The sequence below is a fragment of the Colletotrichum costaricense genome (assembly GCF_030867565.1).
Source record: "Colletotrichum costaricense strain IMI 309622 chromosome Unknown Scaffold_24.1, whole genome shotgun sequence".
Lineage (NCBI taxonomy): Eukaryota > Fungi > Ascomycota > Sordariomycetes > Glomerellales > Glomerellaceae > Colletotrichum > Colletotrichum costaricense.
In genome coordinates, this window is record NW_026848253.1 from 79,791 (window position 1) to 93,392 (window position 13,602).

Below are 13,602 nucleotides of genomic sequence, written 5' to 3' on the forward strand. Positions count from 1 at the left end.
AGAATACAGCTATCAACTTGCTACGTGACAAACTGGAAGGTTTAATACTCTACATCACGATAGGGTTTGCTGCAAGAGTCGTATAGAAATGTCCATGTTTTGTAGAGCAAACGTGAAGCACGACCACACTCAACAGCTATCACCCGATGTTGGACCTCACGTGGGAGCAAAAGAAGAGAACCATCGCTGCTGATAAGGCGAAACCTAAATAGCCAGCTTGAAAAGCAGGAACCGTAAACTATATATCACCTTCCTTCGTATGAGTGCCTTGGGCTTGCTGCTCGCATCAACAATTTTCAATCATCGTGTCTGCTCGTTTTCAGAGTTTGAATCCGCCAATCATCAATCTGGTATAAGTGCCATGAGGATCGTACTTCTTGTTTATCCGATTGAGCCTTTCAACGTTTGTAGAGTCGTATCCCGAGAAAACATCCTGAGTATCACCTGCATTATTAAGAGGCACAAAAGGCCACAAGACACCTGCCAACTTGACGTCCAACTCAGAATTGACACCAGCGATTAGCTTGGTCATGAGCTCAGTCTCGTTCTTGAAAGACCAAGAAAAGGTTTGTTCACACATGAAGTACGGCCCAGCGTCGGCATTGACGCCCATCGGGTCCCCGGCAGGATCTTCGCCTCGGTTATTGACGAGAAAAGACTTCGCAATGGGATTCATTGCGAGTGTAGCGATGAATCCGGTGATTCCAGTACCATGCTCTTTTGCATAGTTGAAAAAGGTGTCGTGAGCTTCGTACATGGCGTCTAGATTCGCCAGGATGGTGAAGCCATGGAAGCGGAAGTTCTGGCCGTGAACCCGATCAAAGCCCTCGTCAGATTCCGCAGTCCAGTTGGCCATGGTTCGAATAGAGAATGTGCTAGAGATCTGAGAGGTTGCTTTCGGAGGGAGGAAATCTGCAAGAGATCCAGGGGTGGTGTCATTAGCACCGTTGTAGAATAACTTTGCCGAATAAGTGATGTTGGAACTTGCAGCTGGCACGAAAGAAATTGTCGGGAGGACAAAAGCTCGCTGATCGAGCACACCGTTCTGACTGAAATCGAACAAGTTCTTGATGAAGGAGTCTCTTTGGCCAGCGCCATAGCCTACACTGCCGACAGCAACTTCTGCCGCCTCGACGGTCTTTAAGTCGAATCTAGTGACAATAGCAAAGCTGTTACCGCCGCCACGAAGTGCCCAGAAGAGATCAGAATAGTCGTTAGTAGCGGTAACATACACGACAGAGCCGCATGCCAAGACAACCTAGGATTGCATTAGCAACGACTTCCAGGTGTCCAGCCAAAAACTTCTTACCTTATAGCCAATGACATTTGCTGAACCCCAGCCATGTTCGTTGCTCAAGAAGGACATGCCCCCTCCTAGCAGAAAGCCAGGAACACCAACAACGCCAATGCGGCTACCCACCGCGGTCAACCCGTGGGGGGATAGATATTCATACACATCTGACCAATCATGGCCGGATGCGACCGAAACGGAAGTCCCATTATCGGAGAGTTCAAGGCCGGTCAGGTTTTGGGTCGATAACAGTACTCCGCTGGAATTGATGTTTGCGGCACCTGGAACTGGCATCCAACCGCCTCCGCGCACCGCGAAAGGAACATTTTGCTTCGATAATTCCTTCACAGCATGTCCCATTGCTTCCGAGGTGTCTGGCATAAAGATACACGCTGGTCTCAGCCACTCTTCGGCGCTAAAGTAATCTGCGACAGTCAGTATGCTTGCAGTCTCCGAAATAATGAACAAAGACCTTCAATTTACCCTCATTGACGAGTGAATAGTGTGCATTGTTTGGTAAAACGATTTGTTCCGGATAGTTGTGTTGTAGGATCGAGCAGACTAACGTAGTGTTTCCGTTTGTCGAGCTTGCTACTAACGGCAAGGACGTCAACACAGCAAGTGCTATAGTCGGACTGAATTGATTGCCTATCATCATGAAAGTTACAAGAAAGACAATAAATGCCAGAGAAAACCAACAGAGGAAGTCAAATAAGGCAAAGCCGAAGGTGCTTCAGTTTAATTATAAAGTCCAAGGAAGCCTGCGCTTTGGAGTGGTACGGTGCGGTGAGGTCGCATTTAAACGAGACTGGACCGGAAAGCGCGTTTCCAAAGCTCGTATCTCCGGCCCGCCTTGGGATTCATAGCCAGAAATGATGGGTTTGCCACTAAAAACAGCTTTTCGCTTTCGGCAGAAAATCGACAACATCAGTAAAGGCCCGCGGAGATGGGGATGCGCAAGCATGGAAATAATAGATGACGCGGCATCCGGGCAGAAAGCACAGCCTCTTAGTCCCGACCGAGAGTCAAGATAGTTTTATCGGCAGTTATGAAATTAGCTTAGGGTCTTGATCTTCTGAAATCTTTTCTATAAAGCAATGGGCGATCTTGTAGTAGCCTCGATAGTTATCCCGACTCTAGCGAGTCCTCGACATGAGGCTAGATAGCAGGAAAAAATTGCTCGACCTCGGGTTCGTTTTCGCGGTGAATAGAGAATACGAATCCGGGTGAATCCATACTTATAGTAGAATGACATGGGTCCAGTTGACTTAAGGTCTTATGGTGACGATAGCAGTAAGTTTACAAAACTCCTTCGTCCAAATTTGATATCTGAATACGGATACGTGTAATGGGCGGCCCGATCTACATTGAATACGTGTATTTCGCCGGCCCGTGCCGAATACGTGGATTATGGCACATAATGCTAGATCCCAGCCGAGCTAGGCTTACGGAACTAGGAGCTTAGACGATGCCGCACCCACTTATTTACCGATAAATCCGAATGACATAGTGACAACGTCATTCTCCTTACTGATGATCAATCTACTATGAGGCGTGGGAGGTATCATAAATCCCAGTTCCATCTGCCTTCTATTCCATAAAACCATTTCACATAACCTACCTAGCCTCTGCCCTGAGTTGCCGATCTCTTAGCGGATTTGGAGATGACTGCTCACGGCAGTCTTTCGCTGCCGTGCCTGCGTGTCTGCCTAGGTGATAAGTTCTATGGTGAATTATTCTTTTCCTTAGCATTATTTACATAATTCTTTTATTTTCACGCAAAATGCCGACCTCATTGCTTTTAGAATGCTGTTGTGAATTTCTGACATGCAGTGGTTTTTCAGGTATCCCTGGAGATGGGCTCAGGACGTCGTGATTGTAGCAGCGACATAGCGAGCCCGCAGGATGACCCTGTCAAAAATGACTCTCTCATTAGAATCCTTCCCCTTGAATTGAATGAGACCCCCGCCAAATAATGTCATGATCTCTTGACTGACTTTTAGGGCTTGCCCGTCCATATAGCCAACCCTGACTGTCGTAGACGCAGTTGTAGCCCCTCTGAGATGTATTGATATCGAATCGCTCGGGTGCCATACTACAGAGCTGGTCGAATGCAAATTTTCTCATGAGACATCCAAAAAGCGTGGAGCCCAAGACACAAGGTCCAGTATCCTGTGCAGCGGGCACTTCTGTGGATATCGCTCATGTCCGAGCCACGTTTGAGAGGCCACATCGGCGGATTGGTTGCATTCGAGTCCTCCCAGCACTAATGTCTGGATTCAGTCAACTTGATATTCTTGACGAGTCTTTGTCTTGGTTAATAAACCCGATATCTTAGTTGCGCTCTATAGTGGACCGTTGAAAAGGATTGTTAGGCGGTGCCAAAGTTTGGCTTCTGGCTGTTTTGCCCCTACGGATTTGAAAAGATTAATAGGTTCTGAACGACATACTCGAGCCTTATCAACAGTCTAGTTTTTTAAAATCTAAGGGTCACCAGTTCCACCTAGTCACCAAAGTGATATCCTGCTAGAAAGGCACTGGTCGAAAAGTCCTTGACTGCCGCCTCAATCTTGGCTATAACTTCTAAAACATGCTTTCCGAAAGTCGGGAAGACCAAGGTACATAGTGCAGAATTTCATTTTCGGCACGTGGTCAACACATGCGCGGTGTTCATATGTGAGTGTTGGTGTGCGAAAGGACTGTTCGGGTTGAAATGATGCCTACAAGATGAGATTAATCGTTAGTTACGATACAGATTTTATTGCTTGCCTTTTGGATTCCGCAACTCATGACCCTGGAAGAGTATACGAACACAACAATTCTTTTTGGAAATGTAAATACAGCCCTAAAATGGTCTGGCGCGCTGCGCCAAGGTGCGTGCTTGGAGATGTCACTAGCGCTCAATACATATAATGCTACTTAAGTCGACCCACCCCCTTTTAGCCACCCTATTAAATATAGTATTAAAACATTACCACTAATTATACTTAATTAATTAACTATTTTCTATTACTATAATAATATAATTATTATTCTTTTTAAATAATTCGACCCCTATAAATTAACTAGGACTAATTAAATAGTTATTAAAGTCTTCCTAAGCTTTTTATATATTTTAAATATTTATAAACTTAGTATTTAGATTTATTAATATACTCTTTTTTTTTATAGCCTTAATTAGTTAACTTTAGTTTTTAAAACTCGAATATAATACTAAAATATTACTAAATAATAAGCCTACTTATTAAATACTTTTTTTATTTTTTTAAATAGTAGTTATTAAGTATTATAATCTAAACTAAGCTCTATAAATAACTTTAATTAATTATAGAGCTCGCTAGCTTTTTTAGGAGTTAATTAGTTAATAATAAATATTATTAATACTTAGTTAATAGCTTTTTTAATATTACTAATTACTTACTTAGTATTTATAGTCCTTTTAATTAGTATAACTAGGTTAAATATAATTATTAAATTAATAAATAGTCTAACTATATTAGGGAGATATAGTTTAGTTACTTTTTACTTACTTCGTATATTTAATAATATTAAACTAGCTAAACGAGCTTTTTAATAATAGTTTAAAAAGTACTATTTTTTAATAATAATAGAATTATTTACTATATCCTTTTTACTAAGCTCTTTTTTATACTTAAATTTAATAAGTTTAAAAATAGTTATATTTAACGGCTAGAGAATATAAGAAGTATATAATAATAAAAATAGTAAATAGACGTTATTTTTATAGTATTTTTATATAAATTCTATTATTATATAACTTTTATAGTTATTTAGAACTAATAATTAAGGCTTATTAAATATACTAAGCCCCTTAAGGGGGGGGGTCTTAGTTTATAATAAGAATACTATTTTTAATTACTTAAGGGTAGTTTTATTAGTCGTCTAATTATTATTTATTATTATAAACTCTTAACTAATATAAGGGTTAAGTTTAAAAAAAAACTACTACTACTATACTAACTTTTTCTTATATATAATTAGTAATTTAATAGCTTAATTATTAATAAAAATATATTTAATTATAAATACCTAAATATACGAACTAAGCTCTTTTTTTTATATTATTATAATTTTTATTATATTTAAAACTAAGCTATTAAATCCCTTACTTTCTAAAATATTAGTATTATTTATATTATATTTATTAACCTATTTAATATTATTAATCTTTAATATATTAAATAATTTAAATTATAACTTAATTATATTAATAATAGCTCTATTTAAATACCTCGAATTAATAATATAACTTTTCTAAACTTTAATTAATAAGTTCTTTTTTAAAAAAGCGTCTATTTATCTCTTTTTAAAAAGATTTATATTCTTTTAAAATCTTAGAACTTACTTAGTAAATTTTTTAAACTATTTATAAATTAATATAATACTTAAATTATATTAAATACGAACTTATTAAATTAATTAATCTTTTTATTATAAAAAAAGCTTTTAAAGGTTTATAAATATTATTCCCCTCGTTTAGTAGCTTCTTTTATAGTTATAAAAAGTTAACTTTAGAACTCCGAACTTAATTAAGGCTTAATTAACTAAGAGACCTCTTTTAATAGCTTTAAGAACCTAAATAATTTTATTTTTAATATATAAAATTATTATATATTAATAAATAAGTATATAAAAAAGAATTATATTTAGATAATTTTTATAATTATTATAGTAATTTGAAAATTATAAGTAGGGTTTTAATACGGTAGCTAGGATAGAGAAATGGGGTAGCTAAAAGGGGGGGGGTGGCTAAAAGGGGGTGGGTCGACTTACTACGGGAGATATTAGCAGCTCATGATCACATCGATAATGTTATATTTATTAACGGGGAGTCGTGGTAATTGGAGCCTGTGGATACCCATCTATTTTCTTATATGCCCAAATGCGCATGCGCTGTGCAGTGCTGTGTCCGCGGCCCGACTACCCTTCATCCATCCTGCTACGTCTGTTTCCTGCGTCGAGCAGAAGCTTGAACCGGTGTACTCCTGCAAGCGCTCTAGATGCCGCTTCAACATCTCCCATAACTTTTCGAACATTTGAGCGGGGTCTCCGCGGGAGATGATAGGAATCCTTCGCCGTTGGCTATCCTGCGCCGTTGGAACGGCCGATCTGTTCCTTTGGAGGACGGATCCTTCGCTCGAGGGAGGGTAAGCCGAAGAGCACCGGTTCTGCATTAGCATCGAACTTGGCGTTATTGACCTATCATGACTTGGCTTCCCAATGGTAAGGCAGAAATGGGAGCCTCAAAACAAGGCAATGATCTCCTGTATTCGATCAATCTGACATCTTAGTTACTTTTATTCAATTCATTTAAGCTATATGTGCAGGAGTAGCTTTCTCAACATGCTAACAAATGGGTAAGGCGTAGAGGTCTTTGATGTTATCGTCGTCGGTGCTGGTGAGTGGACGGTTTCCGATATTTATTCTCTACCGTTAGCTTGCTGATAGTTTACACACGTTAGTATAGTTTAATGGCGGCTCGTACATACTTGGAGCTGGCTTCTGAGACAAATCTCACCATTGTCGATGACAGCAGCACAATAAGTGGGGTCTGGTCTAAGGAGCGAATTTATTCCAGCCTGTTTGCTCAGATCAGCCACCCATTGTTCGAATACTCCTTCTGCCCGATGTCCAAAGATGATATCTCGCCTGATGGCTTCGTCTCCGGAAAGACGATATACAATTACTTTGACAGTTTCGCTAGAGATCATAACCTACTGCCTAGGCTCTGCCTCCGGACTCGCGTGACTAGGGTCGCAAGGCGGCCAGCCGCCTCGGAAGGATGGATCCTCGATATTAAAGGTGGAAAATGCCTGATATGCGATAAGCTTATTTATAAGTTAAACCACCCACTTTTAGCCTACCCCCCCTTTTGGCCTACCCTAATAATATAGTCTTAAAACATCGGTATTAACTATAGTTAATTAATTAACTACTTTCTACTATTATAATAATATAATTAAAATTATCGTTAGGTAATTTAACCCCTATAAGTTAATTAGGACTAATTAAATAGTTATTAAAGTCCTCCTAAGCTTTTTATATATTTTAAATACTTATAAACTTAGTATTTAGGTTTATTAAAATACTCTTTTTTTTTTTAAGCTTTATATACTTAACCCTTACCTTTAGAAATCGAATTTAGTATTAAGATATAGCTAAGTAGTAGGCTTACTTATTAAATACCTTTTTTATTTTTTTAAATAGTAGTTATTAAGTAGTATTATTTAGACTAAGCTTTATAAATAGCTTTAAGTAGTTACTAAGCTCGCTAGCTTTTTTAGGAATTAACTAATTAATAATAGAGGTTATTAATACTTAGTTAAGTAGTTTATTAGTATTATTAGTTATTTACTTAGCTTTTATACCCTTTTTAAATAGTATAATTTATATAAGTAGGATTATTAGGTTAAGAAGTAGCTTAGTTATATTAAGTAGCTATAGTTTAGTTATTTTTTATTTATTTTATATATTTAACGACGTTAAACTAGCTAAATAAGTAAGCTAGTAGTAGCTTAAGAAGTACTATTTTTTAATAATAATAGAATTATTTATTATATCCTCTTTACTAAGCTCCTTTTTATAATAAGATTTAATAAGCTTAAAAATAGTTATATTTAATAGCTAGAGGATATAAGAGGTATATAATAATAAGAATAATAAATAAATATTATTTTTATAATACTCTTATATAAATTCTATTATTATATAACTCTTATACTTATTTAATATTAATAATCGAGGCTAGTTTAGCTTACTAATCCCCTTAATAAGGGGGATCTTAGTTTATAATAAAAATACTTTTTTTAACTAATAAAGGGTAGTCTCGTTAGTTATTTAGTTATTATCTATTATTATAAACTTCTAACTATTATAAGGGTTAAGTTAAAAAGGAAATTACTACTATTATACTAACTTTTTTTTATAAATAATTAGTAATTTAATAAATTTATTATTAATAAAAATATACTTAATAATTATTATTTAAGTATATAAACTAAGCTCTTTTTTTTATATTATTATAGCTTTTACTATATTTAAAACTAGCCTATTAGCTCTTTTACCCTCTATTATATTAGTCTTATTTATATTATACTTATTAGCCTATTTAATACTACTAATTTTTAGTATATTAAGTAATTTAAACTATAATTTAATTATATTAGTAATAACTTTATTAATATAGCGCGAATTTATTAAATAACTTTTCTAAACCCTTATTAATAAATTCTTTTTAATAAAAGCGTTAATCTATTTTTTTTTAAATAGTTTAGTATTTTTTTAAAATATTAAAACTCGCTTAGCGAATTTTTTAACTTATTAATAAGTTAGTATAATACTTAGGGTATACTAAATTCGAACTTACTAAGCTAGCTAGTCTTTTTATTATAAAAAAAGCTTTTAAAAGTTTATAAATACCCTTATTCTTATTTAGTAGCCTTTTTTATAATTCCGAAGTATTAACTTAAGAACCTCGAATATAATCGAGGCTCTCCTAAAAGAGAGACCGTTTTTAATAACTTTAAGAGCCTATTAAACCTTATTTTTAATATATAGTATTATTAACTATAGATTAATAAGTATATAAAAAAGAAATTTATTTAGATAATTTTTATAATTATTATATTAAATTAAAAATCGTAAGTAGGGTTTTTAATTAGTAACTAGGAAGGAAATTGGGGTGGGCTAAAAGGGGGGGTGGGCTAAAAGTAAGTAGTTTGACTTATTATAGGAGCTAATTCTAGTCCTATTAGTCCTAAATGGCCCAGAGACAACTTCTAGAAGCCCGTAATCCACTTGCTTGAGCTTGGATCGTACTAAGAGTATATTTCGAGCAGTGTGTAGAGAGCTACTATCGTTGGTCGTTCTGAGTCATTATACGACGCTGTTTACTACTTGCTATGCGAGGTTAAGAAGGTTAACTAGGTTATGCGTAATGGGCTATCCGGCCCGTCCAGCCTTTATGCCCCGACGTTCTTGGGGCTATGGAATATTGCCGACTATATCTTAACTCGGTTCGCCTTAAGCTTTAGTCTATGTATTATGTTAATATCTAGAATGCCTTATAGCTCTTTCTAACGAAATGCCCTCGGACGTGTGTTGATAAATATTTATTAGAGAATCTTTAACTACCTGTCCGTATTATATGCAGAATATTGGAAGATGCCGAATGCTGAGAAGTTTCGGCCGAGACTATATAGCGATGGACGAGTATTGTAGTATTAAAATCTGAGACTTAGCTGACGAACCCGTCATTTAGAGTATGCTGGGGAAGCGGCGGTATTGGTATTGCTACCGCCCCTGATTTTTGGAAAGTCTTTCATCGAGGCGATGTTACGATTTATTCGACGGAAATTGAGTGTCTATCGTATTAAGACGTTGTTAACTTGAAGAACGGATACTCTGTAGCAACTGATATTGTGATTCATTGCACCGGATTTGATAAGCAAGGGATACGATACTTTTGATCACGAGCTCCTTACGGAGCTCGGTTTATAGTACGACGCTAAGGTGTTCTCACGGTGGATAGTGCTAGACGAAAAGGCTGAAAGGGCCGTTGACGAGCTTCTTCCGTATCTTAAAACTGCCCCGGAATAATATAACGACGTCAAAGCTACTGGAATGGCGGAATAAGGGTCTAATAGACGTTTTCGCCGTCTGGTCGTACCTGCGTTGGCGGCACGGGACGAACGATTAATACTCTTTCTTGAGTATATTTATTCAGCGTTTATACCACTGGCGGCCGAACTCTAAGCGTTTTGGGGAGTTTCTTGGATGTTCGGGTATCGAGATCTCCCGTCCAGGGATGAAACGGAGTTTGTAGCTGCGACTTTTAATGCGTGGGCGAGGAAGAGATACCTCAAGTAGGGCAAGAAACACCCTTATTTTATATACGACTATATCCCGGTATGCTATCAATTTCTTCTAGAGCTTGTCAAATACCTTAGGCTAATATCGAGTGTTTAGTATATCGACATAGTGATGAAGGACTTGGTTCTTAATCCCTTTCGCAAAAGCAGTGTCTTTGAGGAGTAGTTTGTTAAATATAAGCTAAGAGATTGTTCTACCATCCTAGATGAGTACCGAAAAATTCGGTAGGAGAGAGTGGAACGAGAAGAGACGAATGGATTCGCGAAAGGGGTCGCAAAAGGGCTCCCGACTGGCACTATAAAGGTGAACGAGCACTCTACAGCGGCTTGATAAGGACATTAGCTTAAGACTTGACGTCTAAGGTAAGATACCTTATATCACATAGAATTGAAAATAATGGCTTTCTATATGCCAATTTGGATCATAAATACTCTCGTAGTCAAGTACAGCTACTTAATTAGAGCTTTCCACGTTATGGATTTGATTCATATTTCTAAAGTAGCCAAGCCAATGATTTTGTATCAGTGCACGCCTCCCAGTAACTTTCGGAATCGATCATATGCCAAGTCTACTTCCTAAGGCAAGGTCAATGAGAGGTCAAGTACACTACGCCGTACTTTCTCAATTAATTTTAACTAAGATGATCACCGTTAGGTACAAACAAACGGTGATTAGCCCACTTAGCCAATCGGATACCTTCCTCAGTCGAAGACGGACTAGCGCAGCAGAGCTATAATGTGTCAGGGAATGAAAACTCGCCAACAATCAAAACGGACCCGAGTCTTGAGTCCTTTCTATGGCCAGTGCATCAAGTGGGTCTCCTTAAGCGTCCGTCTCCGTCCCGCGTCCGTCCTCCGTGTTGTTCACCAGGTCTCGGGGGAGTGTCGTATAATTGGGCGGGTCCTTCTTCTCGAACTCCGCAAATTCACACCCTCCATTTTGCTGGGCCTCGTGCGCTTTGCATTCAATCAAGCCAGCCCGCTTCTCTACACCCATCGAAAAATACGACGCAGATTTCACACTTAGGGTTACAAGGCCTCCGAACATTCCCCAATATGAACAACGAGCTCGCGTTATCGGCTCCAAACGGGGCAAATGCCGAGAAGGATGCAGGCGCAACAAATTTGAGTACCTTACCGACGGATACCCCGAACACTCTGGCAGCGGCAACAATGAAGGCACCTCAATTGACAAGACCAGTCCTCGTAACCTTCATGGATGGAAGGTAAGCAAGCCCCCACGACAATCACAACTGGGATACCGATCCTGTGCTTGCACTCAAGCTACTATGTCCGGGTTTTACTCACCCAGGGGGCCGTTGCCTACGCCGGCATGCTCTCCACGACTCTCCTGTTTGCTCTCGACAACAAAATCGTCCCCAACATCCAGCCAGCCATCATCAACGACTTTGGCCACCTCTAGCCTCTATCATGGATCGGCACTGGCTTCGTCCTGGGTACCATGTTCGTCCTGCTCTGGGGCAAGGTCTACGGAGTCTTCAACATCAAGTAGGTCTACATCTTCAATATCTTTCTGTTTGAGGCAGGCAGCGCGCTCTGCGGCGCTGCCCCTAATAGCGAGGCCCTCATCATTGATCGTGTCATCGCCGATGTCGGTGGCTCAAGTATGTACTCGGGTACTCTGACCTACGTCTCGGTCCTGTCCAACGAACTGGAGAAGCCTGCATACCTTGCTGGAAGTACCGTCAGTTGGGGTGTCAGTAGCGTTCTCGGTCCTGTGGTAAGCATGTGAAGCCCGTTACTGCCTTCACAAGCAAATGCTGACATCTGTTGTCTTTCCTAGGTAGGCGGTGCCTTTGCAGCGAGCAGTGCCTCTTGGAGTTGGGTAAGAAAGAAAATTATCTTGATCACCTGCTGGGACGGTAAATCATGCTTACTGGCCAACATTCAGAGATTTTACGTTAACCTGCCTGTCGGCGCTGCATTCGCTCCAGCCTACTTCCTCCTCTTTCCAAGTGTCGACCCTCACCCCTCCAACTGAGTGTGGTGTGCTCCGTTCCGCTGCTCGTAAGTCGAGATGGCCCAGTTGGAATCGCGCAACATATATTAACACATTCGGCAGAAAGCTAAGCTCCGCGGTGGCAAGAAGTCAGAAGCGCTGGTAGCGGCGTAGGATGAAGCCAGAATCACGGTGCGCTTGGAGAGAGTCATATCACAATGCTGGCCTCCTAGGAGAGGCGATGAAGTTTTGAAGGTCCAAGGATCATCACGTTGAGATTGTAAGAAGGTGTCAGGCCTCGCCGGTTAAGGGTTAGCTTCAGGGGGCATGAGGAGGGTGACCAAGCAACAAAGGAGCAGCTCAGGCATATATAGAGCGCTGGGAGTACACCCCGAGGAAAGGGCAGATTTCAGCAATTCATCTTCTAGACCCTAACAGCAGTTGGCCTCTGTGAGCTTCTTCCCTGTGTCGTACACTTATTGACAGAAGGCTCACGGTCCCAAGCTCTTGGAGAAAGATCTCTTTTTGTGCAAGATGCAAAATGAAGATACATGCAAACGCAACATGTAAACCATCATCATTTATATTAACGCCGTGCATACATTCAATAACGGGCTCCCTACATGTGAGCTCTATAACCCAAGTATCTAAGCCTTCTATACACACTGCTTGAGAACTGATTCCTAGATTGAGTAAACTCATAAAATCAGCATCATTTACCGGATCTGGGAATACAAGCAAGTGATGTCACTTTCGGTTGTAACATGGATGTAACGGTTGCAAACTCATGCTATCATCAAATTTTGATAATTCAAATAGCTGCGAAGTACCATTCTCCATTCCAACGATTTGCCATATTTCCCTACCAAAACCAGGTATCGACTGTCTGGAGAAGACAATATGAAGGACACGAATAGCCAACTACAAAGCAACTAAAACTGCTAGCCCCTGCGGGAAGACAGACGCAAAGCCCCCGTTCAAGTCACCCCACGAAGGTCCACTATTGAGTCTTTCATCTTCTTCCCGAGCTTCCCTCTCCTTTACAGCAGATAGTGTGTCCTGCCACTCTAGAATCCCCCTCTTCTCATCAAAGTCCACATAAGCAAGCTTTGGCGCCATAACACACAATCCAGCAATATTCTTTACAATAGTGTCAAGGCCCACGATGGGCTTCAGCCATCGCTGCACAAAGTAGGCCTTCCAACCGTCATAAGCCTGTTGCCTCATGAGATCACCCCCGACCTTCACAATGACCCAGGCACGGTCGACACGAGCGTTTTGATGCTTATCCCGCATCGCATCGCGCAGCTCAAAATCACTCGGGTTTTTATGGGAATGCGTGCCGAGAAGGGCATTAATTGTATTTGCGAGTGTAACGGCGTCTTCCATTGCTGTATTGCCACCGAGAGCCGAGTTTGAAGTAACCTTTGTCATGACAACATGACGTATCAGCCCCGAGT

General features: G+C 39.5%; 4 protein-coding genes across 4 annotated transcripts; 2 read left to right on the forward strand and 2 right to left on the reverse strand.

The window, feature by feature from the left end:
- Positions 1 to 319: 319 nt before the first annotated feature.
- Positions 320 to 1,801, reverse strand: CCOS01_15426 (FAD binding domain-containing protein; the record flags this gene model as incomplete). Its single annotated transcript, XM_060463565.1, has 3 exons — positions 320 to 1,258; positions 1,310 to 1,706; positions 1,785 to 1,801. 3 exons carry the CDS (start codon positions 1,799 to 1,801, stop codon positions 320 to 322), a joined length of 1,353 nt encoding a protein of 450 aa, XP_060305709.1.
- Positions 1,802 to 11,238: 9,437 nt separating this feature from the next.
- Positions 11,239 to 11,605, forward strand: CCOS01_15427 (major facilitator superfamily transporter; the record flags this gene model as incomplete). The annotated part of the gene is made up of 2 exons (XM_060463566.1): positions 11,239 to 11,408; positions 11,467 to 11,605. The coding sequence occupies 2 exons, from the start codon at positions 11,239 to 11,241 to the stop codon at positions 11,603 to 11,605; spliced, it is 309 nt and encodes a 102-aa protein (XP_060305710.1).
- A 39-nt stretch (positions 11,606 to 11,644) lies between these two features.
- On the forward strand, positions 11,645 to 12,316 carry CCOS01_15428 (major facilitator superfamily transporter; the record flags this gene model as incomplete). Its single annotated transcript, XM_060463567.1, has 4 exons — positions 11,645 to 11,650; positions 11,696 to 11,923; positions 11,987 to 12,028; positions 12,266 to 12,316. 4 exons carry the CDS (start codon positions 11,645 to 11,647, stop codon positions 12,314 to 12,316), a joined length of 327 nt encoding a protein of 108 aa, XP_060305711.1.
- A 747-nt stretch (positions 12,317 to 13,063) lies between these two features.
- Positions 13,064 to 13,576, reverse strand: CCOS01_15429 (uncharacterized protein; the record flags this gene model as incomplete). The annotated part of the gene is made up of 1 exon (XM_060463568.1): positions 13,064 to 13,576. One exon carries the CDS (start codon positions 13,574 to 13,576, stop codon positions 13,064 to 13,066), a length of 513 nt encoding a protein of 170 aa, XP_060305712.1.
- Between the last annotated feature and the right edge of the window lie 26 nt (positions 13,577 to 13,602).